We start from the raw sequence: 27,860 nt of genomic DNA on the forward strand, positions 1-27,860 counted from the left end.
TACGCTCTGCATTCAGGCACATATGTGTCCCATAGCTGTTCAAAAATTCCGAAACATCACCGCTCTGTGCACGACAGGTTGCCTCTGCACTTCAAATGCCGCTATTGTAGCTATAGGCACGCATTACACATTACCATAATTAGATTGTCAGGGATTAGCTATGACATGTAAGCGTTATTCACATCAATGCAGCTTCCCTCCTGTTTTAGCTTTTTATGCTACTTACAAACAATCTAGTGTCCGACTGAGATCTCAATCCAACCATGGACTTGGCTCTTTCGAAGTTTCGACTAGGTGCACTTGCAGAAGGTGATGACTGTATAGTATACAAGCATTAGATTAGGACACAGTTGTTATTATTAGTGTTCAACAGTGTCAAACAGACGAAGAAAAAAATTCAGGTTTAGTTTCAAAAAAAGAATTCTCAAAATTCAAGAATCTGCATGCATGCACATTCCACCTCTGAAATGATACGTTTACGCGGCCGACACCACGTGTTTTTGGCGTGTTCTGAACACCGTTTTACAGATTACGGTTTAGTTCAATTTAGAATGGCCGGACGTTTTTCGTTCAAGCTCATACATGCATGCGTATAGCACTGCTGCGTGCATCCAGTGACTGAGTCGGGTTGAACATAAGAACGTTTCTATGAATTGAATGTCATGAGCTAGCGTCTGGTTATTCTGCCACCCGAGACCATATACGGGGAAGCCGGCAAAGTCTGGCCAATAGGCATACGGAAGGGCGATGAAGCAACTAAAACAGCGCACTTGACAGTGAAGAGACAATTCAGGGCCATTGTTGAGGGAGCGTTCTATTGTGACTATACTGCTGATGAACAGCGCTAATGGAATATTCAAGTACATGTACATGTATGTTTTTTGTTTTTCCATAATTATGCATGATTGTACTCATTTTGACCATGATAATGTGAGAATTCATGGTAGGCTATCATCAAAAAATCATTTTTTAAATAATGTGAAAATTATGTGAGTTCAGGCATTATAGAATGCAGACTAAGCGATTATATCAATACATTTTACCATACAACTGCTCATTTGTGTAGACAGTCAATGGTGACTGTGCATCCACTGTGTCACTGTCATCATCATCATCATCATCACTTCACATGCTACGTGAGTTGGCAATGGTGGAGGGTCGGGTTTCCTTGCCATGATTGTGCCGCATCGTTCCTACTTACAGGGTCTCTACAGTGAAAACCGGCTGCTGACGGTAGGTGGTTGTCCACAGCAGAAGCCAATTGCTTCAGATTAGACTACTAGTACTAGTTTAGGCGGACACACAAGGCTGCGGATATAAAACTCTGGGTACCGTATTTTCCCCACTTAACTTCTGACATGTCACATAACTGTAGGCATGGAAACAACCAATCGCATTGCACCTAGCAGGGCCTAGATGAGGCGATCAAAGCACGCTAGAACTTCACACTGGCTGAGTGGGCTTTGATTATCCCATCAAAGCCCGCTCCATGAGGGCTTTGATTTACCGATCAAGCTCGCTTTCTTTTCACAGCTGTGTTCATGTTCTGTCAGCCAATCACAGCCCATTGCGAAATATTATTTTAAAGTACGATACGAGTTTACAAGTGTGGGTACATGCCAGAAATGTGATCAAAACATGCGTACTAAGTGTTCGAGCAGCCTACATCACAGCCCTTCGCGCTTCACGCGGCGGGCTGTGATTAGCTAATCTCACACTCGTGCTCTTGTTTGATTTCATACTTCAAGAGCAAAGAAGGAGGACTTACAATCGAGCGTGACATCTTACCTACGTGACTATATTGAAACAATATTGCTCTCCTGAAAAGGGGTGTGCGACTTACAATCAAGTGCGACCTATAATCGGGGAAATACGGTACTGTTCATAACTGCAACGATACAAGTGATACTAAGCATCCACACTGTCCCAAGAGTATAGCTGATGTGAAATTGTGCACTACAACTGCACAAGATTTGCAGAGCTTCACAGGCTCTACCGTGTTCTGTTCCAATATTATTTTATCATGATCACATAAACTCACTGGAATTTCGTCGCCCAGCGTGGGTGGAGTGTCTTCAGGTGGCGAGGTCGGACTTTCTTCAGTTTGCACTGCGCTATCTGAGTCGGCTGATGCCTGTACCATGAGTTCAAGGAAACAGAAATAGAGACCAACAGCGGATATAGTCAGATTAGTGTTACGTTGTCCGCAGGCAGTGGCACTCATATGCAGTGCTGGCCAGTGTAGTCTCTCCTTGTGTGTACTACCAGGGCGGCCAAGCGGAGCAGGGTCACAGCACTGTTGCTGCTGGGGCTCAACATTCACATCTGGCACTTCTTTGCACACAAAGGCGAGTTGCACTGGCAGTTCCAAAAGAGAGGGCAAATTGTTGACCTTCGTGCGATCTGATTTCTGAGCAAGGGCAATCTCGTGGCGGTCTTAATAGGTGTTTAATAGCTCAGAAACTACCAAGGTATCTTACAGATTTAATAAAAATCAATAGACACCATGCACCCTAAGTAGAGATCTCAGCGCGTGCAATGCGCAGGGTGTTTGCGCATACATTGCGCCATCGAGTTTTGAGTGCAGCTTGCGGACACAGCTACAAAATGGCGACGGTTGATTTTAGGCACGACAGTAGAAAAAGTTACGATCGACACTAGCGGAATCGTCGTTCGAACACACGGTAATTCCAGCCAATGCAAAGGACAGCGTGACCAAGGCGAAATCGCCCCAGTTGATCTTCCTATAATTTGCCATGCGACAAGAACCCACTTCAGAGAAGATTCAGTGAAAAATTCAGATGTTTTCTCCGGTCAGATTGTCCTAACTTCAATTTTCAGCGTATCAGCCATCGTGAACATCGCCGCCATTATCACTCAGAAAGAAGACATCGCGCTCAGAAGAAGAGGTGTTCATGCTGCGCCCAAGCGTGAAATATTGCGTTCTTTGACCCTCCATAGTTCCTCTGAGTGAGTGTCAGGGAGATAGGTAGCTTGGAGATTGCCGTAGAATTTCTTTCCTGGATGCAACATTCAGCCATTTCTACTGTCTTCTTCAACTTGATTTATTTTGAAAAAAATGTTCTTTTTCACGGTTTCTGCAGTGGACGCGTTTGGGATCGAAAATCTCACCTGCGCAAACTGTCTGCGCAGTTCACGCGCTGAGATCCCTACCCTAAGTAAATGAACACTGTTGCAGCAAAATTCACATAGATGCACAAAACATTTGACTGCTTGCAGAAGTGATATCTGTAGCATCCTCCCTTTTTATAGAGTTGAAAGACCACACTCAGTGATCTCGGCACGGCACCTAAGCAGGTTCCGTCCGTTATCCTTCCCAGTACACTCTGAAGTATATCACCGCAACTTGTGAGATGACAACAACCAAGTTAGCACTGTATAGATTATACTGGAACCCATGCTGACAAAAAAATTGATCGATCGACTGTTCACCCTCAAAGGGCGAACAGTGATTATTGATTTATGCACGGCCAAAAACATCCGCATACTAGTAAACCATCAAGTAGCAGCAGATCGCGCAGCGCATAGAGAACGAAACATAACGGAAGATGTCCAATCTCCTGGGAACATACACTAAGACCTGAATCGTGGCACAATTTTTTTGCTAGAGCAAATACGAGCAACACAAAATCTACAGGCGGTTCAAACATCAATGTGAAGTCCGGTCAGTTCAGCTATTTGGGGTAGCACACATTCATTATACTTTGCCACAGACCTCTCCACGCCTGATCATGGGGTGGTGTCGTCCCACGGAAGCGGAAAGGTGGTTCTTGACCTGCCCTGTACACGAACCGTCCATTTTTTCTCCACAGAGTGCAGTCGTGCGCAAACAAAAGACTTAAACGCTGAAAATATTTCCCTCGAATGACTATTATGTGCATCGCGGCGGTTGAGTGTGTCAGTGCTGCTTAAATTCTTGTTTATATCAGTGAAGCTGCGCAAAAAAAGCGTCATGTATTAGCAAAACTAAAGTACATTCAAAGCCTCTCACGTAAGCAGTCTAGTCAGGGATTAGACAATTATTATTGATGCTTAGTAAGACAATATTAGCTGTTATTTATCAAAGAGCTTCTCTTACAATGTCCTGCATTGATTTGGAGGCATCGAGTTTCCCAAACCCATGGTGTGACATCTGAAAAAGTATGCGGAGGAAGCGGAACAGTGATTAGCAACTTAACTTCAGATCATTTAATAGACGTTATATTACCAATCAGGATTAAAGATACACATTAGATTTAGCATAAACCCTAAAACTAGCAAACTGACATTAGAGTTTAGATAACGATGAATTTCATGATCACATTAGCCATACGACATTATCATGCTGTGGTGCACTTAATATCTGTTCGGGGAATGGATGTGTTTACAAGTGGAAATATTAATTCCTACCAATTAAGGTTAGGCATCTAGGCAAACTGAGATTACAATTTTACTTTGAAGGAAATATTCAAGAACTCAGTTGCCCTGCAAGATATTTTAAGATTAGTATTTTTATTGAGTTTCTTACTGAACGCTGCATTGCTTTTGCAGGTGTGAATTGCTCGTAGTGATGGCTTGAAGCCTGATAAAGGAGAAGCAGGAGCAGGAGCAGGAGAAAAGCTGTTATCAAGATGAAAGTTTAATTTCATCAAACTTAGGAAGCTGTCGTTAGAAAGAGTCAAGGATTCAGTTCTCAACTATTATATATTTTATTGTATTACAGATTTAACTCGGCCAGTAAATATAATTGAAATAGAAGTTTCCATGAGATTTCTTCTATTTCAATTGTATTACAAATTGAGTATTTTATTGTAGAATGTATTACACCATTGGCATTACTCACTCAAAATTAAGCTCAATGAACAGGGCGTAGAGCCGAAACCAAACAACTCTAGCCTTGTGGCTTAGTAGCCTCCCTTCCTAATGCAGGATGCATCTTCAAGAGACGATCACGCCTACATCCATGATCTGTTCTCATTCCACTTGAAGTAGTAAGCGAACGGGATTTCAACACAGAACACTGGGAAATTGAGCATCCGTGAATTTGCTACACAGAACAGCAAAGTTTACTGGGTGGGGATTAGGCACTTGCTTGTCATTATTAGTGTTAGTGATTAACTGGATCATTAGTTTTATGTGATTCCTTACAGAACGAGGAGAAGCAGGAAGAGCAGCAGGAAGATCATCATCCAACTCATCCAACTCATCCATATCAAGAGATATCTGGATACGCAATAAACGCAAGAGAAGCATCATCCCACCTAGTGTACTCTTTTTATTTATTTTTATTTGGTTAATTGATCAGTTCAAAGTTAATGCGCTGTCTCCAAAACGATTGTTCAAAGTTAGCCACAGCCATTACAATAAAATTAGAATTGGATTAAATAGGACTATAAAGTGCCCCACCACTGCTATGGATTGCCAATGATGACTACAAATCTTTGGATCCACTTGCATCCTATCATTTGTACGGCTCCATGCACATGCGGAGCAGTCTCCTCTATACCAGGGTAACACATCCACCGGAAGCGGCTGGACCCCGAGGGTAGGATAGGAGTCAATGCTGGTAAAGAAAAAAATCACTCGCCATACACCAAAGAGTGTATCCATTTTAACCTGTAAAAAGTAGTAATCTTACGTGAAATTTATTATGTAGTTATTCACATTAGTCATAGATTGAGCAGACATCACTGTTAGGATAACATCTTTAAAAGTATATAATGCTTACATCTGTCAGAGCAGAGGCAGATGTTTCTTGATTGGTACCTAATATCAGCTGTAAAACCAGGAACAGCGAAAGTCAAGTTCTCATTGGTGTATGATATCAATGAATGATGCAATAAACTATCCGAGCAGGACTGTTACCGCCATGCGTCCACAAAGAATAAACTGTGCTGCATTATTACAAGGGGCTATATCAGTAGCGTAGAATTCAGCACATGCGGCCACATACATGGTCAAGTTAACACTCCATCTCCGGTCAAGTTAACATTACAAAGCAGATCAGCAAAATGTCTCGCATGTTAAGGTGTCTGGTTTAAAGCAAACATAATGTTACGGCATGGACAGGACAAACCCACTCCTTGCATGTGTTATACTGCAGTAAAACTTGTGGTTAATCCACTTCTAAACCCCTAATATTACTTTACTCCCCCCCCCCCTCACTCTCTCTCAAAATACCAAATCATTAAAACTGATAAGGCAGTTGTAACTTCTATCACATACTACAGTCAGTTTCAAAAAGAAATGCAATCCCGGGGAGCGCTCGCCGAGTTTACGGTTTTACCGTAGGAGCTGCCAGAAAAAACTCGTTCTGAAATCGAAGAAATATTGCGCGGCAAGTACGAAAAATCCGCGCGCCACGCGAGTTTGCATAAACGTGCCAGCCACGTTGTGCACTTTCTCTTGTTTCATTTATCAAATTTTGGTAAACATTGTGATTGCTCGATTATCTTCTGCCATGCCTCGTCTTGGAGAGGGAGAAAAGTCGATAGTTCGCAATGTTTACGCCTTCTTTCAGTTGGAGAAGTCAGGTGGTCGTCGTGATCGTGGTGTTGCGAAATCACTGGCCGTCCGAACAGCCATGGCGTGCAAGATTACAACGTCGACTGTCAACAATCTTCGTCGAGTATCTGGTACGAAGCAGGGTAAAGCTACGAAGCGTGGCCGCCCTAAAGTTGTTGTGGACGAGTTCACGAGGAGCGTCATCCGGGGGAAAGTCCATGGATTCTACTCCAGGCGCGATCACCCCACTGTGGACAAAGTGTTTGCTCTGTGCAAGGAAGACGAAGACTTTCCAAAAATGTCACGGACGACATTCTGGAGAGTTCTGAAGTCGATTGGCTTTCACTATGTGCAGACGAAGGGGAACACTCAGATAATGATGGAGCGGACTGATATTGTTGCTTGGCGTCATCGCTTCCTGCGTCGGATCAGGGAAATTCGTCGGGAAGGCAGACCAATTGTTTACCTGGATGAAACCTGGATCAATGCCCATCATACTGTTTCTAGGAAATGGTGAGTCTTCCCAAATTTATAAAATCATGGCACTGATGTAGTGTTTGTAACAGTGTAATTTGTTATTGCTGTATGTATCTTTGGATATAAGTGGTGATGAGAACTATTGAAGATGGCTTGGTTTTATAGGTGTTGCATGTATGTTTTCAGCAGTGGATATTTTCTCAATTTGTTCTGGTTCTGTAAGAAGTTACATGTATTAAAATGTTACTGAGAGAACATTTGTGTTGTACAATTTACTGTAGGTATCTGAAAGGTGCAGGAGGTGACAAGCAACCCCATGAAGCTCCGTCTGGGAAGGGCAAGCGTCTCATAATCTTGCACGCTGGTTGGAAAGGTGGCTTTCTACCAGGGTGTGAGTTGGTGTTTGTGGGAAACACCAAGTCTCATGATTATCATGATGAGATGAACGCGAAGCACTTCGAAGAGTGGTGGACGCAGAAGCTACTGCCTTCGATTCAACAACATCTACCGGCAGGTGAGCCAACTGTTCCCTTCTTTTTTGTTGTGTTTGTTACATGTGTGCGTTTCATTTCAAAATTATTTTAGGGAAAACTGCCGATTGCAATTTCCATATATCATAATAGTGGTTGTGTTTCAGCATTGGAACCTTTTCTTATTAAAATAGGGCCATAGTGTTTGATTAGTGTTTTTTGTCCATCTTCATTGTTCTACTGCAGGTGCGGTCATTGTCATGGACAATGCACCGTACCATACGGCGAAGACGCAGGCATCCAAGTGCCCCACCACATCGTCGCGGAAAGCGGAGATCCAAGAGTGGTTGAGCCAGCGTGCTATCCATTGGACTCCGGACATGGTGAAGAAGGAGCTTCTTGATTTAGTTAAGTTGAATAAGCCTAGTCCTAAATATGTGTGCGATGAGGAAGCTGAAAAGCAAGGGATTGAAGTCCTTCGCCTTCCTCCTTATCATTGCATTTTCAATCCTATTGAGTTGGTATGGGCTCGGCTTAAGGCGAAAGTAGCCAATATCAACACTACGTACAAGATAGGTGACGTACAGGAGCATGTTCATAGTGTGTTTGCAAGTCTGAAACCTGAATTGTGGTCGGGTTGTTGTACACATTGCGACAAACTTGTTGATCAAGCATGGGTTAATGACGGTTTGCAAGATGAGATGATAGATCAGATCATCATTGAACTAGGTGATAGTGACGATAGTGATGACGACGACGGTGATGACGACGAAGACCTTGTCCATGAAGATAACGACGATGATGATGATGCTAATGATGATGCAGGTAATTAAATTTTGTGGTTCTTTTTCCTGTTCTGTGCTTGAGTTTTTGTGATTTTACAGGTATTCATCCCAAGTGGTGATGGGTTTTCACCACAATTCAACCGGCGGTCCTGAGGTCCCTTGCGTGAGGAACTCCCGCCATTTTCCTAATCGACATTCCAATCACCTCTATCTTCTGGAAGGACGCTCTCTCTACTCACTGTCAATCCCTTATTACAAAGGATATCAGTGTGGACAGTGGCATATACCGTAAAACAGCATACATCTTACGACACTTCTTTCTTGCAATATGATGATTTCTTTTGACCTTTATGACAACCCCATTTCATTATTGTTATTACTATTGCCATGTCTTATTGTTCTACTATCAATGTATGCGTGCCCTTATACCACTTTCAAACAAGTTAAAAAAAACTGGAAACCGAGCACGAGACGTGTGTATGTGTCTGTGCGTGTGTTTATGTGTTCATGGACAAGGAAGCAAGATTGTGGGTGGGTGGCTATGACAGACGGATTATATTGAGTCCCACTCTACTTTACTTTGGTCTTATCTATGATAGTATTGTGCGTCACAAGAAGACATCTCGGATCTCCATACAGTAATTATTATGCTGGTATGGTCACGGTCACGGTACTTCTCCTCTGTGCTTTTATAGTGCCACAAAATCAATGGAAAAAGAAAAAGAAATACAATTGAAGATAGGCTGGGGTTTGAACCCACAACTTCATGGTCCAAAGACAGCAAAACAATAGAAAAAAAGGTTACGAGTTGAAGATAGGCTGGGGTTTGAACCTACAACTTTACGGTCGGCAGACAGCATGCATAACCACAAGGCCAAGAAGACAAACGTAAATCGCGGGTTTTTGATAAAAATCGCTACTGGCTTCCTGGGCAAAGTCTAAACCATTGGAAAAGGCATGAAACCTGGCCGAAATTCTAACTCCTTAACGGTTGGTCCAATTGTTCCGAAACCTTCACAGAACAATTTGCCGTGCCCTAACAAGCCCTTCTATGTACTTTGTTGTTCAGAATTCCCTTATCTTCATACTTTTTAAGACCCAAACCTGATTGCTAATCTTTTTGAAACAGACTATAGTACCAGTACACATTCAAGTTCAACTCGTAACAACCATACAGTAGAGAACTTCCTGTACAACTGCCATGCTTACGTCACTCTCCGAGCAAATAGACTGCCTTGACACCATTCCGTGCTCATATGGCGCCTATAAATAGGAGAGGGAGAGAGAAGCAAGACAGAACCTCAAGAGCGAAGATGAAGAACGGAATGCCAGAAGTGTGGTTTATAGGAGCAATCAGGTTATAAATCCCAATCTACAACTCACATTTCCTGTCTGCCCCGTTGGTCATATTTTGATGGGGAATGTCATGGGAACAGTGTATCAACAGTAATTCATGTAAACAGTAACTCTCTTTTTCTAGCCTGTGTTCAGTCGTTCAAAAGGCACGCAAAAAAGGATTTTCCCCAAAAATGGTGATGAGTATCGATCGAAAATTGGAATTCGAAGAGATAAGAATACAGCATGTGATATCTCTGGAGTCCAACATCGCAGCTCTTCGGCGATTGTTGCATTGGAGAGGGTGGAGTTCTATGAAGGGAAAACTGGAAAGTCCTGCCGTGGAACTGATATTTAGGGGATAGTTTACTGTTAGAGGGGTAATGTACGCTGTGCAGGCTCTTTGAAGTGTCTGCTCCAGCGCCGGGTGAGCCGGGTAATCCACCCGGTTGGGCGGCGCTTGGACCCGGTTGAAAATATTACCGGGTCACCTGTGACCCGGTTGGTACTTTACACTTTCGAACTTTGAAAGGACTGACTACATGGCTTGTATGTGTTAGATACTTCTTCTTTCGTAATTTTCTAATTCCTGTCCTCTCTTTTCTAAATGCGGCTTATCCATTCGCCTTTATATCATTGGGCATAGTTTCCGTTTATTGTCCGAATTAAAATAAACCAACCAACCAGTTAAAGCATGTGACTCGGCTCGGACAGCGCCAGGTACATGTGTACCCGGCTCCGACCCGGTTGAAATGGTTGCGCCAGGCACAGGTGTACCCGGCTGTCCTACAATCCTAGAGCAGACACTGCTTTGCCCAGAGAAAAATCATGTAGGCTCCAGTAGAGAATGTTATTCATCCAAAAAAAAAGAGAACTGTTTGTTTTAGTAGAGTTATGCCCAAATGATCAGGAATCTAGCAGCATTAGACAAGGATCTGCTTAACATTAGCTTCTCATCAAGAACATGGTTCAAATACATTCGCTGAGTCGGGCTAAATTTTCACCTGGAATTCCGCCAGGATGGAGTTAAAATTCAACTAAAGATGAATATCAGTAATTCAGTATGTCCGCAATTCTCCAACTAAATGACTTTTAAGAACTCGTACCAGGTTAGCCTATACAAGAACTCAATGGTGAGACCCGACGAAAACGTGGGGTTGTTGCAGATGAATATCAAATTAACCTTAACAAGGATGACCCATTAAAAACGCTCGCTACAGAAATAAAGAATAGTTTCAAAGCCTGAAGAAAATGTTGAACGGTCTTTGTTGGGATGACGACTACACCATAGCTCAGTGGTTAAAGCATCACCGACCTATAGGGCTTAAAAGTGATGACGCCAGAAGTCAAATCTAACAACAAATACCAACTTTTGGATCCACTCTGCCCATGGTAAAGTACTGTATAGCGGGAAGTTTTCGGACGCAGCCGAATTTCGACCTTTCGAACGGATTTTATTTTCGTGCAGTGCTGCATGCTAAAGGCACGTGTTCGCATGCAGTACGCGTGTGCCAAGGCGCATTGCATGCGTGCTATGCATATACGGCTAGCTAGCTGTACTACGCACTAGTCCTGAACAGGAGCCAGTCATTGTACTTGCAGTCCTCTCATGATGAAACTTGAACAAATTTTAGTGCGGAATTAATTTTAGTTCAAAAGAGGCCGCGTACGAAATCGTACGAAAATAAATTCCGTCCGAAAATTTCCCGCTATACAGTATGTGATATGGGTGGGTGGACCCCTCGTGTCACACGTAGGTGTGATTTTTCTGTACCAGGAGTGGGTCCCTGACAGGGAGGTTCCAGTCCAGTCACTACCGGTGGATGTGTCACTATACTGTGGAGGAGAGTCACCCAACCGTGCATGGACCCATTAAAAAAAAACTGGACATGAGGAGATCCAAAAGTCGGCGCTGTCATGACCGCGGGCTGGCTGTGACATAGCACGTCAAGCACTATATTATAGCAAAGGTCCCTGGTTAGAGTCCTGGTACTGACAGTCAATTTTTTCTTCAGACTTCCTCCCTTTCATTCAAACGAAATTAATGATGAATTAAAAATAATGTTAAGTTATGTTAAAAAGATCATAGTTGCTTACAATATCCACACTGTCAACTCTGGATGATCGACTGACACTACTGCGGTCCACATTCTGAAGTGCTCTTGCCTTCGCGGAAAAGCAACACAATACCGGTACGAAATATTATGAACGGGTATGCACACCACAGGACGCTCTTGGTTGGGAAATAGAATGGCTGAGAGGCTCAGAGCAGACACCCGGTCCTGCTAAAATTCCACCATGCACAGTGACACACTCACACTGAAGGTTCGGGAAACAGGCGACAGATTCCACTTTCCACCGCCGTACGAGACAATGGAAATGTCCCCAATATGCGGCACAAGTGTGCCACAAGCATAGTCATTATTTTTAGGGAAAAAATGATTTCATTATTGAACTGTATGCATTAGATTATTCCTCTGGCAATATTCCAGACTGTATTTTAAGTTTAAAAACAAGCTATGCATTCAGGACAATTCTGCAAGCAGTTCACATACATTATTATCAACAAAGGATCAATCCAGCATAAAGACTAATTAGATTGAGCGAGTTTAAAGGGAATGAAAATGCACTGATAGAATCAAAGTACCCGGCACATAGTAAAGTTACAAAGGTACCAAATAAAGTCCAGCACCGATTTCGCAAACACGGCGTGTCTGCCCCTGCATGGTGAAAAGCATGTAGACCTACGGACCGGCATGTAAAGAGCAGGCATGCACGTGCTCACAAAACCAGGGGCTGGATATCAATTGCCGTCACAGCAGGTCAGCGTTAGAAATGATGGAAATAAGGCCTCGGTTATATAAAGGCTGCTTATGCCCTCTAAACCTTTAACTCTGGATGTTTGCCTGGCTACACGAGCCTCTGTCAGTAACTGCCTTAGCTTTGTGACAAAGCAGAACACAGAACAATGTGTGTAGGAAGCATTCACATAGCTATTCATATAGCTATCATAACAACCATGCTTAAAGCCGTATTTCTGTGTGCCGCAATGCTCACAGGAGGATTACTTACATGCCCCTGCCGTTACAAACACCTCACTGGTATTTGATGATCAATGGAACAACCCGTCAACTCCAGGGAGTAGCACTTCAGTTAACGTCGGGTAAAGAATCACGAGAGTGACCCACCACCTGGACCCCTTTGTAATCGGGTTTTGGAGGCGAGGTGGATGAGCAAGTCCAGACTGTAGGCCATACTACGTGTACATTCGACACACATAACATTGTGCTGCAAACAGTGACCTGCTACAGGGACATGTGCGGCCCCAGTACACTCGGGTTCTTACATCATATGACCTTAATTGCACTTCATCATACAATTGTCCTTTTCCCGGCTGTAAATCAAGGTGGGACTCTCCCACAGTGCTTCACCGTAATGGGAAACAAACAAAAAAAACACAAAAAAACACCTCATATCAGAAGCACAACTAACCTTTCGCTGGCGGGCAAGGAAGCGGCGGAAACAACGTTGAATGACAACAGCTACATGCGTGAGGCGGGCCTGGACTGCAGTTTGCAAGTTGCGCTCAATGTAAGACTTCATGAACACCTAACAAACAAAGGAACCAAAAACAAACCACTGGTAAAAACACACGCACAAAGCACACAGGTCTAGGAGTGGACGAAAAGCACTGTAAGTGAATATGAAGAACTTGTCTTCAAGTCGTTTGCAACTCCCTCAAACTAATGAATATCTCATGAACTGCATACAACAGCACGGGGACTTCAGGTGTAGATGAAGAGGAAAGGAAGACTTAGTAAAATGACCCGGACATTCCACAGGCTCTTCTTTGCATACCTTGCAAGATCCAACTTGCGCCTGGTCTTTGCTGATTGCTCGATCTTCCAAAAGAGCCTCTACCAACTGCTGTGTGTTACCGATCGCAGAGCTGGGCACGAGGATTCCAAAGAGATCCAAGAATTCCTGGCAGCAAAGAGAAAGACAGCAAAAAGAATACGGTCAGTACCAACAGGAAAGTGCTCTCACGACCTGCTGAGGGGGTCATCATTGTTTCCTATTCAACCCGTGCAGACTATTTCTGTAGGAACACGTGGCTGCCATGGATGAATCATTTTATGATGTCAACCATCTATGCAGTACAAGTAATGCGAAGGAAGACCGAACACGGCTGAAAAACAAAAGAAAATGCCCAACATGACTCTTGTTCTTTATACTGCTACTAGTAGTTGAGGCCACAGTCACCCACCACCATGGTCAGGAGAATGCAAATGTCTCGAGGTATCTACTATCCAGCAGTACACTTACTCCGATCGGCATACGGATGTTATAACCGAGTTGACGAATGCGCACTGTTTCCAGCATACCACAGTACCGGAGCTGCGTGATGATTTTCTTTTCATCGAACGCCAGCGGTTGCTATGCACATCAGAAGCAAGCAAATGAAGGTGACATGCACAGTACAACTTAGTACAATGCTGTACGCGGCATTAGAAAATGTGCACTAAAGACAACAAGGCGGCAATCTGCAGTAATAAAGTCGAAAGACTGGAGACCACACTGAATGGAGAACACCCGATGTATTAGAAGCTCGGCACAACACTTAGTATTGAATGATGCATACCAAAATGCAAAGGTTAAGATATAGGACACTGACAACATGCAGTCAGCCTAGCAAAAGGAATCAACATATCAACATGCTTCCTCCATGCCATGGTTATCATGAGTGGGATCTACAAGCTCTTAGCTCATACCTGTGTAGGATTGGACTTGATACAGCGCACAAAGTAGGGGCTAGACTGTCCGAGCGACTCCATGAGCACATTGAGAGATGTCTGAGAAACACAAACATACAGATGCAAGCAAGGTGTACAACATGTATGCTGTGTACCATCCTGCCGAACACATGGCAATGTACTGATATAAGCGGAACGTTGTGCCCTATGGTAGACCCATGAAGGTTTCAGCTACAGCTGCCAATCTCCCATGTCCGTCGTAGGGCGAAGACAGTTTGCAGCAAAAATCCCCGAGTGTGAAGAGTTATTTTCTCCGATGGACATTTGAGAATTTAACCATTACTCACAACCTGCATATCAACCTCTACTCGTCGCAGAATCTGAAACTGCTAAATTCTGCAGTATGTACATGCGTGATATATGAACGAGCACATCTACTCTGATTTACTATATGTACGAGTACTTTGATTTACTACACTGAGTATGAGTACATGTACTCTGATTTACTACACTGAGTACGAGTATGAGTACTCTGATTTACTACACTGAGTATGAGTGCTCTGATTTACTACACGAGTACGGCTAGAAAAAACACCGAGCAAATACTCGAGACACAAGTATAATTGTTTCACCTCTAGTTTGTCAATACTCTAAGTCTACAAATGGTCGGCCCATTCAAATGTCGGCCTCCCGGGCTAAAACACATTTCGACTGCATTATATTTTCAGCATGTACTGCTGCTGACTGTATACTGTGTAAAGTGAGAAACTTTCGCTATTTTCGTGACCATCAAACATTCGCGAATGCAATTACTTCAAGTAATTAATCGCGAAAGTTTCTCATCGTGAACCAGCGCAATTCTTGAAAATGCAAATTTGGCTGCCATGAAAGTTTATTCCTTTGCAGTACACTGTCACACTGAGCCTCGCAAAACAAAACTTCGGCCAAATATGACCAGGCCAAAAATAAAATGAATATGCACCGAATATATGTGGACCTACAGTATGCTGATAATAACACTGACCAGTGCGCAGTAAAGTCAAGCCAACCAGACCCCAGTTATATGTGCCCCTAGACTGGATAGGGTTGTTTGTGAACCTTGCAGTAAGTGTAGCATTACTAGTATCTTGTGTACGCAACTCACAGCACTGTACAGGTGTTTATATTGTGATACGTCGTAATGGTGATAACTGCGTAATGTAGACACTTGCATGGTCACAAGTGCCATATTATTATTATTATTATTATTATTATTATTCAAGAGAGGTGCTCCTTACCATGAACTGCCCACCGACCGTGGGACTCTTGTTAGACTTTTTAGCTGTCTCCTTCTCAGGCGCAGGCTTCTGAATCTTGGCCTAGGAGCAAAGAATGAGAGCACCAAATAAGCATGCCGTCAAACCGACCCCAGTGGAATGCAGCCAGGTGAGGAACGTGCTGCAAGCCTCACCTCACCGAGAGAATATCTACACAAAGTGACTGTAACTACACTCTACAGATGACCTAACATCTCAAACAAACTGCATGTTACCAGCAGCAAGGAAATCATCGGGATCCTATTACAGTCGTCCCTCTCTAATCCGGAACCCTTGCCAACCGGCGCACTTTCTGACGAAACCGATTTTTTTCGTTCAATTCCTACACCTTAATCCGGCACTTGAATTCCGCCTCCGGCAATGACTTTTTGAAACGAATCGCTCAAACTGCACGTAGTTTGATTTCCTAATCCGGCAGTCGTAAATCGCGTACCGTACAGGTGCACTCCTTGCTAGGCCAGGCTAGGCCAGTCTGGTCAATGTTGTCCAGGAGACAACGGCAGTCAACCATACTTTCTTATTTTAGCAAGGAGTAGTGTCCTGCCAATTTTCAGGTGTGTGTGTGTGTGCGTGTGCAAGAGTACATGTGAACATGTTCTCTGTTTTACTTTATTACTTTATCACTGTGTATATTCCTGGAGAACAATTGAGAATATAAAGCCGTGCACCAAATACTTGGGTCGACACGGAAAAACCCTGCGTTTTGACGTACATATGATACATGCATGCAATTGGGTAGGGCCGGGTCAGAGGGCAGGATTTCTTAATCCAGCAGAAAACGCCGTAGCAAAAGGTGCCGGATTAGAGAGGGACGACTGTACTAATGATTGGTAACGGAGTGGGTAGCTCATCTCTCGTGAAAATATAATTATAGCTACAGCGGTATGACACGTGAGATAAGCATACCCTTGCAGAATACTTACAACTTGTGCCATATCAACACTGGCGCGCTTGTGCAGATGCCTGCAATACGTAACAGGCAAGGAGCATAACAGCACATAACAGCACAGAGCATCATGTGTAAGTCCGTGGGCATGCAAAGCCCATGGCCAAAGCAACAGATACAGGTACCACAGTATAAGCGCATGCATGAACCTAGAGCCATGTTCTTACACAAGTCCACCAAAAGTGCAGTAGTGGCATGTGAAAACTGGGGGGTTCCCAGTTTCACTGTTGTCGCCATTGCAACAATCCTTTTTGTGAATCCCACGTTGCACTTTGTGCAGCGCACCGTGTAAGCCCTTGTTGTAGAAGATGAACCACCAGCCTGCTAATAGTGCCTTCAAATATGCCTGTGGACTTTTGCGCAGGACTCTACGCTATACCATTGCAACTTAGCAAAGACCAAATATACTCCCATGGTTGTTCCTGAATGAAAGTAGAGCCAGGGATGAAGAAAGCCCAGAGCTAAGTAAAGGGGAAAGGATGAGGTCGAGTTCAGAGACTGACTATACTGGATACTGACTATATATACGGTGTACAGACTACATACTGCATACTAACTACATACTGCATATTGACTGCATAGTTGACACAAGGCAGAAAGTCATAGTGACAGTGCTTACCATGACTTTCTCTTCTTACGGAGATCGATAGGACACAGCTGATTGGTATCTGCATTCACAAAGCACAAATGAAAGTAAACATCACATAACAATATCACAAAGGAATTCCCAACGAATAATAACCTAAGGAAAACAGAAAAATGACACTAATTTACGATGCCTTAGACGAGAGGAGATAAAGCACTGTACCAGTATTTGGAAAATGAACACAAGAGTGGTTCTTCAAATTGATCTTGACCTACCATCATCCTGCACGTCCTCCTCCGATGCTGAAATCAACTTCCAGTACTGAATGCTGGAAATGATGTCAAATGCCTTGCGCCATCTCCGGAGAGCAGAGGATTCTTTGACTGGATAGACAACACGAAGGAAATAGAATATCAAGCAACTATGTTGAAGAGCTTCAATCGAACCAGTTCTGAATCATAATCAGCCCGTTCTTTGAGGCTAACTCTCCACATCCCACAATCAGGGGCACGTGTGTGAACTACTGCTAGGTACAAGCAGAACCCCGCTGGCTGTTTACTAAAGCAAAGATCAAGCAGTAAACAGCAACATTGACAGCTGTTTTCAGATAGCCACACAACTCTTACAGATAAGCTCGCGGATAAACGGCGTGCGGCTGTTTTGCAGCACGTGGATGATGTCCTGGCGCATCAAGTCTCTGTTTTTGTCACGGAAACCCTGCAGTTCAACAAAAGGCAAAGTGTACATATTAACCCTTTATCAGCAGCCCGATACTCTAATGCATCGTAAACAAACCATTTGACATGCATACAAGACCATGCCAGGCATGGCAGGAAGCATCAGTCCAAGAGGATATCCCGTGGCCCTCACACAGTCCAGGTAGGATACTCGCGGTGGCTGAAGAGATCCACATGAGTCCTACTTGATTTCATTGACAACTGCGCGACCAAAAGCTAATGTTAATGGAGGTACATATGCGCCGGCAGAGTCGTCCGCCTCCGCCAAAACTTTGTGAGGTGTATTTTCTCTTGTGCACAGATGATTTCTCGGGGGAGGACCCAGCATTCCTTTGCTCTGAGACTGACTGCAGATAGAATACTTCTTTCCAGCCGCAGTCACAAGCAAAGTTCAGTTGTGGAGTGGAACGTGTGCCAAGTAAATTCCCACGCTAATACACACACCCACACACACTTACATCAACAGTGTACGTCACATGACCGGCGTAATGCTGCACAATGAAAACACCGCGTTGATGTGGCACTTCGAAGCAAGAATGTGACTTGTGCGTGTGGGAACATTTCTCAAAGAGTGACTTGTCATTTCCCTGTGCCAATCTGATGGAGAAAAGCAAACCATTGCAAAAGCATCACAGCAGAGGTAGTAATTATGGTTGTGCTAGAAGAAAAGAAATGAATGCATGGATCCTGGAACCAGAAAACTCATCACATGTTACAACTGTATCGAGGTGATGTGGAGATCATGAAAATTATACTGAAACTTCAGTACAGCTGTATGAAGTAACCTGGATTCAACACGCCTTCTCTTTGTATCCGGGATATAACGTACTTATTTGAATACACAGCATGTCGGTTTCCGTCATTTTGCCCTCGGATATAAAGTATTGATGCACGTCCTTGGAGGTATGTTGTACTGAATTGTCACTGCACACTAGATCTGTGAACCGGGACATCCTCTGTACTTGTGCAGGAGGACATGTATGCACTCGGGTTGGGCTTGCAGAAACAATGCATAACCCAATGGAGAATGCTGGCAACCATTTACTGCTGCAGCAACAACTACATGTAGCTTACACAACATGCACTTACACATTAGCCTTGCCTGCATAGGTGAAACCAAACTCGGTTTAGTTTCTGCATTCAGAGACTGCCAGCTAGGCAAAGTGAACCATTCACCTCCTGCAATGAGCACTTCAGGCCCACGCAAAGTCACACGTGCACCTGGTGATCAACTCTACTATACAAAACCAGCAGCTGGATTTTAGTAGCCATCGTTTCAAAGCATGTGTCCTACATTATATAAGTGGTACAGACATTGCCAGGCAACAGTTGCATCACCATACCTGCTCTCCTCATCTATAAGATGGAAAAGACCGGTTGGTCGCTTTGTCAGCAGCTCCAAACACGCATGGTTGTCCACATACTGCACAGAGCTCCAATTGATCCCCTCGCGCTCATACTCAGTCTGCAGCAAACACAAACCACAATGAACTTAAGCTGGCCGCACTGGACCCCCTTTCTACAGTCATCATGGTGGCATTTACGGACCACTGACATACTTCAAAGTCATGCAATTTCAAAGACGACAGGCAGAATTCACTGTGCCATGCCTCGCAAAAACATATTTGAGTAATTATAGGAACAGGACCGAGTTCTCACCTGCTCCAACTGGAAGATGTGCTTGATGAAGTACTGCTGGAGCTGCTCGTTGGCATAATTGATGCAGAACTGCTCAAAGCTGTTGCGCTGGAAGTCTTCAAAGCCAAAGATATCCAGGATACCGATTGACACGGTCTACGTAGGCAGAAAGAAGAAATGAAGACCAGCAGATTTGCTTACATATGCAAGAGGTAAAAAATGAAGCAGATGCACAACCGGAATTCACAATCATTATTGTGAGAAAGCAAAATAGAGGGCTGTGCTGCTTACATCTTTGGTCTTTGTGTGGGAATTGCCGAGCTTATTGTTGAGCTGAAAAAAAAGAAGAAGCAAAGGAAAATGTACTTGATGAACACAAATGTGAAGGATAGACCTGGAGGAATACATAAACGTGGTGATCTTCTGGTGCATAATTCTGGGTATAAACCATCGAGCAACAAACAGAATCCTTACAGAGCAAGACTGGAGCAAGGGACACCACGACACTACACAAGTGGGATCATCAATACCGCTAACTATGCAGCAGATTTTAATCGTTTAACAACCTCTGCTTATGACTTAAGTCTTGCTAGGCTTAGGACAAGCGTGTTTTCTGAGATTGTGGCAAAGACGTCACTGTGTCGCATATGTATGTTGGGACATCGCAATGTAACTGGTGGCATAAGAGCTGAGTAGACGTACATTCAGGAACAAGCTGCCTACAACTTGTATAGGCGTCAGCACGCACACATCCGCTGAACAACCTGAAGCTCGGCTCATGTGTGGGGGTGAACGCGATGTACTCTTGCTAAATTGTAAGTACATGGAAATAAATAAACTGGGTGTCCAATATAGAATCAGGCACAATCACTTACCTTCGCCACAATCCAATCAAAGAGAGCTTCATACAGGCACTTGCCCATGGCCCACTTGTTGTCTTCAGCCTAGGCACACAAATCACAGCCGGAAGAGACATATTTAGTGGGGTTTATCTAGGTATATTATTTGTCAGCGTCATCAAGGGCTGTGTGGGCCCTGAATAGAAATAATTCCAGTGAAGCTGGTATTTGATTCTTGGAGTACGCTCACCTCTTGCACATTGAAGCGGCAGGAGAATTCCTGGCCACGAATGACGGTCTTCTTAGTAACCAGAGCGACACCTAGTGTTTCACGGTGAACCTAGGATCAGAAAGAAGCCAGCAGAACACGCACACACACGCACGCACACACAGAGACGCTATTACAGCACTGCATTGAGAAGTACATATCCCATAATGTAAGAACAGTGTGTCAACGTAAATGTGAGTTAACAGCTGATCGGTCATACCTCTACCACTCTTGCTCTCTCTCTCTATACTTATTCACAGTGTCACATCCATATGAATGTCACCCAGTTGATGTCCAAGCACCTGAAGTGAACTTCTCTGGGATATGCTGTGCGTAGCTGGGCTTAACTCTCAAAACTGGCTCATGTCTTTTCGGCCATCAATAGGTCTCGGGCCTTACACATCCACCCCCGCCCCAGCTAACCATACCGGTAAGCATTTTGCTTTACATAAATTGCCCCGTCATCAGATGGTCTCGGGTTTATACATAGATGTGTGTAGTAAAGCCCATGGCACTACAAGCTCGACTTTCCCAGCAATCCGGTTTCCTACTTAGCACCAGTTGCTCGGCAACAGTCCATACACCTCCCAGCTCTAACTCACTTGCTGCATTTTGCAAAGCATGTTTGGATTGGACCTCCCTTTAAAGTAGTGCAGCAGGCTATCCTCCCTTACCCGCAAAAGATTGCTGACAACACGCAGCGAGTCATTAGTGTTGACCACTGACCCTTCTCCAGACTCGTCATCCTGTAATATAACGGCAGAACAAAAAGATTATCAGGCTCAACTCTATGTAGCACCATCCACTAACCTGCCTTAGGGCGACTGGCATAACAATATGCTGTCATCAATCAGCATGAGCCACGAGGCATGATACGTGCCAGACAACACAAATGCTGGATGCCACTATATACAGTCGACCTACCCTTATAACGATATGTGCGTCAAACCAAGAGATATTGTTATAAGGGTAATATCGTTATAGGGGTTATCGTTATAAGGGTAGGTCGCCTGTAAACAAACACATGCGGCAACTGAGCACACAAGCACTGGGACGTGTACAAAAAGCTGAACGGGGGCAGCAGCTTTATTAATCAACTTACAGTGAAGCCAATGTTTCCCAGATTAAGTAGGGTTGCGATCAACTGGAACACCCTATGACACAAAAGAGCAACAAAAAAAAGCACCGGGAATGCATACATTACATCGATGGAAAGGATCCTTTCGTGCAAAATTGAAGGTACGGATTTTCTGTGCAATTTCTATTTAGTGCTTTGCCGAGTTCAGGCAGGTCAACATGTTTACAATTTACACTGTGAAGCATGATCGACAAGCTAGTCAAAGCCTACAACTTGGCAGAGCAGTACCACTGCAAACACTGGGAGTCTGGTCCTGGTCAGGCCACAATGACAAGTTATGCATTATACAGTATATGCACTGCACTTACTGCTGAATTTGGTTGGGCGTGAAAAACACGCGCATGTTCTCGTTGAGAGCTTCAAACTCCTTGGCATCATCAACGTCGGGTACGGTGTAGCACTTTCCGGCAGGATCCTAAGAAGATGGAAATACGTAGAAGAGAAAAATGTTCAAGTTGCACCAAAGCTCAATGGCAAAATCTCTAAGGAACCCTTTAAACAGACACAAGTATAGGCATGAGACCACAAGAAGATGTCGTCCAATATAGTCATTCTTTAGCACCAAACATACACACATGAAAGTCTCAGACAGACAATGCACATGCAGGTACAGTACATTGTCAAAGCTACAGAGCACATTCTCCAAAGGAGACTGAACATCAAAACCAGGTGTTGGCACTTGCCTCCGTGCCAGAGAGAATCTGATACTTCGTCGTGTCCGTAGACAGAAAGAACCTTGTCCGCAACTTCTTGTCAGCACCAGCAAGCAAGAGGTAGAAGATATGGTAATTCCTAAACAATGGGTGAAAAGAAAGAGGGAGAGAGGGAGAGAGAGAGAGAGAGAGAGAGAGAGAGAGAGAGAGAGAGAGAGAGAGAGAGAGAGAGAAAGAGAGAGGCAAAACAAAAATTGTGAACTCACACCAAGCTAACAGTACTATGACATTTGACAGCAAACAATATGTTTCAGGAGTAACATGGACGAATAATAGGTATAAGGAAATACTACGTAGGAGACAGAAGCCAACGAGACACGTAGTCCGTGAATTATGAATAAGCTAACCTTTCCATCTGGCTTTGCTGGATGAGACGGGACTTCTCAAGCAAATACTTCTCAATGGAGGCACTGTGCAAGAACAAGAAAATACCAAACAAGATCATGTGACAGTAGAAAATGAAGGGTACCAACTAACAACTTTAGAGTGGGCAGTCCCATTTTGGGGTGAAGTAGCACGAAGAAAAAAATCTGTGACCATCATCACATAATGGCTAGGCTACCGTTTTCCATACCACGTCTTCCTTTGAAAATGAAGAAAGGGCTATAGACAATAGAGCTTCCAGGTCCCACACATCTTAGTCTACCCTTGTTAATGAGCATCACAGATTCTCACTGATCACATCCCTTAGCTAGCTATAACCTTTTGTCAAGTTTGGTCATTGGGCATCTGCAATGTACACACTCCTGTACACTCCTGTGCATGCTGGCCGGGACACCCAAGATACAACCTGGGACGCCCAGCGGCGTACTGGGTGCTGCATGCACGCATAAGGTATGCACAGCTGTACGTGCATTGCCTGCAAGTTGTACTCAGTTCCCATGGCTACTGGAGACTCTGTAGTCATTCGTGGTCTACTTGTAGCATGCACTTGGCTAGAGCGCAGCGAAGCCTTCCTGTCGGGATTGTTTGATGTCTCTACACAGGTTTTTTTAAACATTAAACATATTCAACGCAACCCTACCAATGAATTACGGAAGAAAAGAAGCAGGGACAACTAATGGTACAGGCACCATGCAAACAGCTCGCCGACTTTGCACGTACTGTATTATACTGTAGTTTGGAGAGCTCAAGTTGGGCCAATGGGTAGGAATGGAGCGGTTTTAGGAGTAGAGTGGAGTGAAGACTTACCCTTGGTACGAGCCATTGGACCTGAAGTTGAGAATGACAAATTTTCCAAAGCGGCTGGAATTGTTGTTTGAAACGGTCTTGGCATTTCCAAACGCCTGTTGCACACATTGAAATTTACACAAATAAGCACAGCACATACCATAGACACACAGAGAGACACACACACACACACGCACGCACATAAGCGCACACACGTATACTAGTAGATGGGCAGCTCTGAATAATTCCGATCATCCGAAAGCCTGCGTGCAACAGGCAAACCTTCATGAAGAATCCACTCGTTGGTACACACTACGTGTTTTGCATAAACTGAGAAGGGGTTGCACCCAGTACTGCGAGTTGATGAACACTAAAATGGAGTACATCTGGACTAAGTCAGGGGCATGATAACCAAGAATATGTGCTCAGCGACCACTTTCACAGGAGACAGCCTGGCATTAGTCTCTTGAGATTGGTCATCTCGGGACTGACACTATCACCAAGCACACATGTTATCTGTGTAGAAAGGACACCGGACCATGAAGACCGATTTTCGTTCTAATACGGGAGGGCGCAACACACCAAGTGGTTGACTCTAACGAAATCAAGTGGAAAGGCGGAGGAGTTCGGCATTCACCAGTTCATACAGCAATGACCTACATTACAAAGCCATTTCTGAAGCATCAAATAATTCATGATCTGCCCCACTATATGTTGGAGAATGCAGGACTGGCCGGGTATGGCAGTAGCTAACAATTTGCAACGACAGAGCTGCCAGTTCAGAACCCTCGCTATGCTCGCTCTTTCCCTAGGTCGCCATACAAACAACGTATTCTGCAGAGCTGGGCCAGTGATTGATCAATCACTTGGTTGATCCACATGTAATCGCCCGCTGTGCTGCTGCTACGGCACCCACAGCTCTTGATCAGTCACAGATCAGTCATGCGATCAGTCACGTGATCAGTCACGTAATCAGCCACGTGATCCGTCACGTGGTTCGCACCGTCCTACGCCACAACGTAACGTCTTTTGTACAGCTTTGGGGATTTTGCGCGTCTGATCAGTTCTGCCCCGTAGTATGGTCCTTATGAACATTGTACAGATGTACGAATTTCTGTACTAGGGTTGTAGGTGTGTACATACCCGGTTGAGTGTTCATTGTGTGCTATACATGAACGTTTGAACAATTTATCTGCATAATTCAGGGCAAACGATGGCTTTTCCAGCTTCTTCACTTTGTGATTGAACTAACGCCTAGCTAGATCTCTGTCGGAAAACCTTTTCGTATGAAATGCCTTCAGGGCCCACTTCGTAGTGGAAATAGCAGTAAACACAATAGGGTCCTGCACATTCAACACCCAACCGCGCCAACAGGATTCTACGAGATTCTACGGGATTTTGTGCATCTGTACAACGTGCATAAGGCCTATTCGAGCACTCTCAGCGCACTGTGTGCATCCACTGTAAAGGCATCCATGTACATCAGGACGACTCCTTGATGTACATGACTGTAGCCAGTGTAGGTCTACATTTACAGTGTACCATGCATGGTGTAGATCTACTGTGTAGCAGACAAGAAGCATGACTACATAAGTAGGATTTGATGAAAACATACATCACACTGTCACTGATGTGTCACTTACTTCCAAGACGGGGGCAGTACCGAGAATCCTGCGAAGTTCCTCGCTGGTGGGCACTTTGGCACTGACTTGCATAACATGGTGCAAGAGTAGCTTTGTGGCTTCAGTTTTTCCACTGCCACTCTCTCCACTAATCACGATACATTGATTTTTCTTGTTACGGACCATCGACGTGAACGAATCATCTGCAATGGCGAACACGTGAGGCCGGAGGCTCGGATCATCTAGACGACGCCCACGGTACAGCTCTCCAAACTTGGGGTTGTAAATAGGAAGGTACTTGAAGGGGTTGACGGAAACCAAGATTGTACCCACATATGTGTAGATGATGCCTTCGGCGAAGCGCCGTTGAAGATTTTTGAGGAGGGTGTCCTCCGAAAGCTCACTGAGACTACATAAATCATCTGGCCTGTCTTTCACTTCGTCTTGTGTCTCTGGTCCTTGAAAAAAGCGGTCCTGAACAGCATCAAGGTCGAGATCCATGGTTGGGTCGCAACTCCAGATCAAACGTATACTATAACTTACAAAGGTTGTCGGCTCACATTACATACAGATCATACCATGTCATGCCTCGAAAGCTTAGGCTGTGCGTAAGAAGCACCCAGAAGATGAAGGTGGCTTGGAAAGCAACACTGCCTTCACAGCCACACAACACATTGACTCTGGCCTCTACAGAACAGTAGCAAAAATCTGTTACCTCCTAAAACCTTGCCATCCGTGTTTTTTCACTTGCCGAAGCCTTCAGTAAGTTCACCGCCTTCCAGCCTTCGGTGCAGTGACATGCATGCAAGATGCAGGCAGTGTGCACTGTGAAGTGCGCTTGGCCCATGCCATGGTACAGAAAGCCGATCTTGTTTGTGCATCGCATCCGCACGCAAAGCTGCACGGAGTCTACGCAGCACAGACGGTAGATCGGCTGCTTCCGATCCACTGCATGCTACACAGATATGCAGTGCAAGAGCGCGACTTGAAGACAGGTCGATGTGTAGCCGCAAAGGTCACCTGGTCGTGCACTCGATCGAGTGCTCCCAACGCAGATCCCGTACCGTATACGCGGCCCGCATATATCGCGCGCGCCGCGCGCAGTCGATCGAGTCCGCGAGACTGCGACCTCCCGGCCCCACGTACAAAAAAGTCAAAGGAACGACGTAGAGATCGCGTTATGTCGAACGCGAGTCGCTGACTGGCGCATGGCGGGCTAGCTAGCTGCGCATACGAGTCGTACCGGAAATAATTTTGTGGATATCTGCAGCAACCGACCAGTCAGTACGAACTCGTAGACCAGTCTCGTACAGACTAAGTGCCAGTGCCAGTGGCCACTACAGCTACAGCACTAGTACTGTAGTCACTACTGACACTGACTCTGACAATACTCAATAAAAGATGCGAAATGTGGGCATGTACCGGAACGAGCACACGAGTACGAGTACAATGTCATAATGTTTCAAAAGATTCTCATCAAAAGAAGTGAGTCGGTCGCGGTCGTCTTTTTTGTTTGTTTTTCACAAGTAGATTCTACCAGTGGCAGTGCCAGTGGTCTACACACCACTTCCACGCTACAATGATGTGTTTTGTAGTGATTGTAGTTTGCAGTTTGTGATCTGTTGCATGTTGCTGTGGATCATGATGATCGATGGCAACAGTGGTCCAAGCTACGACTGTACTTGCATTTGACCTCAGATTTGTAGCTCTGGAGCCTTTTGTAGGTCACGGTATTGTAGGTGTGGTTTTGCGAGATCTTCAAAGTTTTGCTAGTTTTGACAGCTCTCAAGTTGTCATCAAGTTGACTATGCTAGTAGATTCCTTTCCACATGAGTCCACCATTCAATGCATTTTTGGCTGGGTTGGATACACTCCTTCCTTGAATACTTACCTGACATTGTGCTATCAAGAGTACAGCGGTGTACATAAGTATTATAATAGTTCCTGGAGCTCACTCATGATGATACATGTATACATGTACATTACTCTTGCTGCAATCCTATGAAAAGCTACTGTCCACGGCCACTGTGACGCTCCAAAGCAGCAGGGAATATTGTGCTTCTGTTTGCGTTCGACTTCCAGCAGGTCCGGAAGGGACTGATATGCACCTACCGCGGGCAGGGTTGGCATGTTGTACTCTCCTTGCATGTACAGCCGCCGTACAGCCGCCGTACAGCCGCCGTCTTGACAATGAGCCAGAACTCTAATATACCGGTACATGTATAAACATCCGTGATGTCAAAGGCAGGTGAACGTCTATGTACACGATAGTGAAAGCACCGCTTATTCTGAAGACCCAGACCAGGAACGACCCTGCACTGTCCACGGTGTGCCACTGCCATTTACTTTTTTGAAGTACTGTACCAATAGTTATGCAGTACTAATGACAATATGCCACAGTACCTACTGGTCACTACGAGTAGCACATTGTACGTGACTCCTGCATGAGGAGAAAACCGGAACATCTCGTTTTAATCCGGCATAAATGAGGTGAAACTCACAGTGACACATGTATGTATGCACATAACTGACACACACACACACACACACACACACACACAC

At 44.5% G+C, this 27,860-nt stretch overlaps 2 protein-coding genes across 10 annotated transcripts in view; one reads left to right on the top strand and one right to left on the bottom strand.

The window, feature by feature from the left end:
* Positions 1 to 26,164, bottom strand: part of LOC135805809 (unconventional myosin-IXb-like) — a 49,028-nt gene extending 22,864 nt beyond the window's left edge. The window contains exons 1-30 of one of the 9 annotated variants that reach the window (XM_065319911.1): positions 25,320 to 26,162; positions 23,698 to 23,792; positions 22,854 to 22,916; positions 22,477 to 22,585; positions 22,102 to 22,208; positions 21,758 to 21,809; positions 21,330 to 21,401; positions 20,638 to 20,727; positions 20,424 to 20,492; positions 19,840 to 19,881; positions 19,570 to 19,704; positions 19,254 to 19,375; positions 18,369 to 18,507; positions 17,800 to 17,890; positions 17,449 to 17,556; positions 17,207 to 17,255; positions 16,565 to 16,604; positions 15,603 to 15,683; positions 14,344 to 14,424; positions 13,898 to 14,008; positions 13,430 to 13,555; positions 13,064 to 13,180; positions 11,669 to 11,737; positions 9,446 to 9,499; positions 5,729 to 5,776; positions 5,149 to 5,223; positions 4,529 to 4,582; positions 4,100 to 4,153; positions 2,042 to 2,134; positions 227 to 316 (exon numbers count right to left, since the gene is read on the bottom strand). In XM_065319911.1, the coding sequence (XP_065175983.1) occupies positions 227 to 316; positions 2,042 to 2,134; positions 4,100 to 4,153; positions 4,529 to 4,582; positions 5,149 to 5,223; positions 5,729 to 5,776; positions 9,446 to 9,499; positions 11,669 to 11,737; positions 13,064 to 13,180; positions 13,430 to 13,555; positions 13,898 to 14,008; positions 14,344 to 14,424; positions 15,603 to 15,683; positions 16,565 to 16,604; positions 17,207 to 17,255; positions 17,449 to 17,556; positions 17,800 to 17,890; positions 18,369 to 18,507; positions 19,254 to 19,375; positions 19,570 to 19,704; positions 19,840 to 19,881; positions 20,424 to 20,492; positions 20,638 to 20,727; positions 21,330 to 21,401; positions 21,758 to 21,809; positions 22,102 to 22,208; positions 22,477 to 22,585; positions 22,854 to 22,916; positions 23,698 to 23,792; positions 25,320 to 25,799 (2,916 nt within the window). In that variant the 5' untranslated portion in view covers positions 25,800 to 26,162. Of the gene's footprint in view, positions 1 to 226; positions 317 to 2,041; positions 2,135 to 4,099; positions 4,154 to 4,528; positions 4,583 to 5,148; positions 5,224 to 5,728; positions 5,777 to 9,445; positions 9,500 to 11,668; positions 11,738 to 13,063; positions 13,181 to 13,429; positions 13,556 to 13,897; positions 14,009 to 14,343; positions 14,425 to 15,602; positions 15,684 to 16,564; positions 16,605 to 17,206; positions 17,256 to 17,448; positions 17,557 to 17,799; positions 17,891 to 18,368; positions 18,508 to 19,253; positions 19,376 to 19,569; positions 19,705 to 19,839; positions 19,882 to 20,423; positions 20,493 to 20,637; positions 20,728 to 21,329; positions 21,402 to 21,757; positions 21,810 to 22,101; positions 22,209 to 22,476; positions 22,586 to 22,853; positions 22,917 to 23,697; positions 23,793 to 25,319 lie in introns of all 9 variants that reach the window. The other 8 variants (XM_065319913.1, XM_065319912.1, XM_065319914.1 and 5 more) reach the window with 8 other exon arrangements.
* LOC135806754 (uncharacterized) lies at positions 6,461 to 8,665 on the top strand. The gene is made up of 3 exons (XM_065320978.1): positions 6,461 to 7,017; positions 7,263 to 7,495; positions 7,698 to 8,665. Exons 1-3 carry the CDS (start codon positions 6,461 to 6,463, stop codon positions 8,282 to 8,284), a joined length of 1,377 nt encoding a protein of 458 aa, XP_065177050.1. The 3' UTR covers positions 8,285 to 8,665.
* Positions 26,165 to 27,860: the final 1,696 nt, after the last annotated feature.

This window comes from Sycon ciliatum, chromosome 1, assembly GCF_964019385.1.
Source record: "Sycon ciliatum chromosome 1, ocSycCili1.1, whole genome shotgun sequence".
Taxonomy (NCBI): Eukaryota; Metazoa; Porifera; class Calcarea; order Leucosolenida; family Sycettidae; genus Sycon; species Sycon ciliatum.

Excerpts from the sequence above, each read along its gene's own strand:
- LOC135806754 (XM_065320978.1), top strand. The coding sequence starts at position 6,461 with ATGCCTCGTCTTGGAGAGGGAGAAAAGTCGATAGTTCGCAATGTTTAC. Across the intron at positions 7,018-7,262 it reads CATACTGTTTCTAGGAAATG|GTATCTGAAAGGTGCAGGAG; the intron begins GTGAGTCTTCCC and ends AATTTACTGTAG. Across the intron at positions 7,496-7,697 it reads TCAACAACATCTACCGGCAG|GTGCGGTCATTGTCATGGAC; the intron begins GTGAGCCAACTG and ends GTTCTACTGCAG.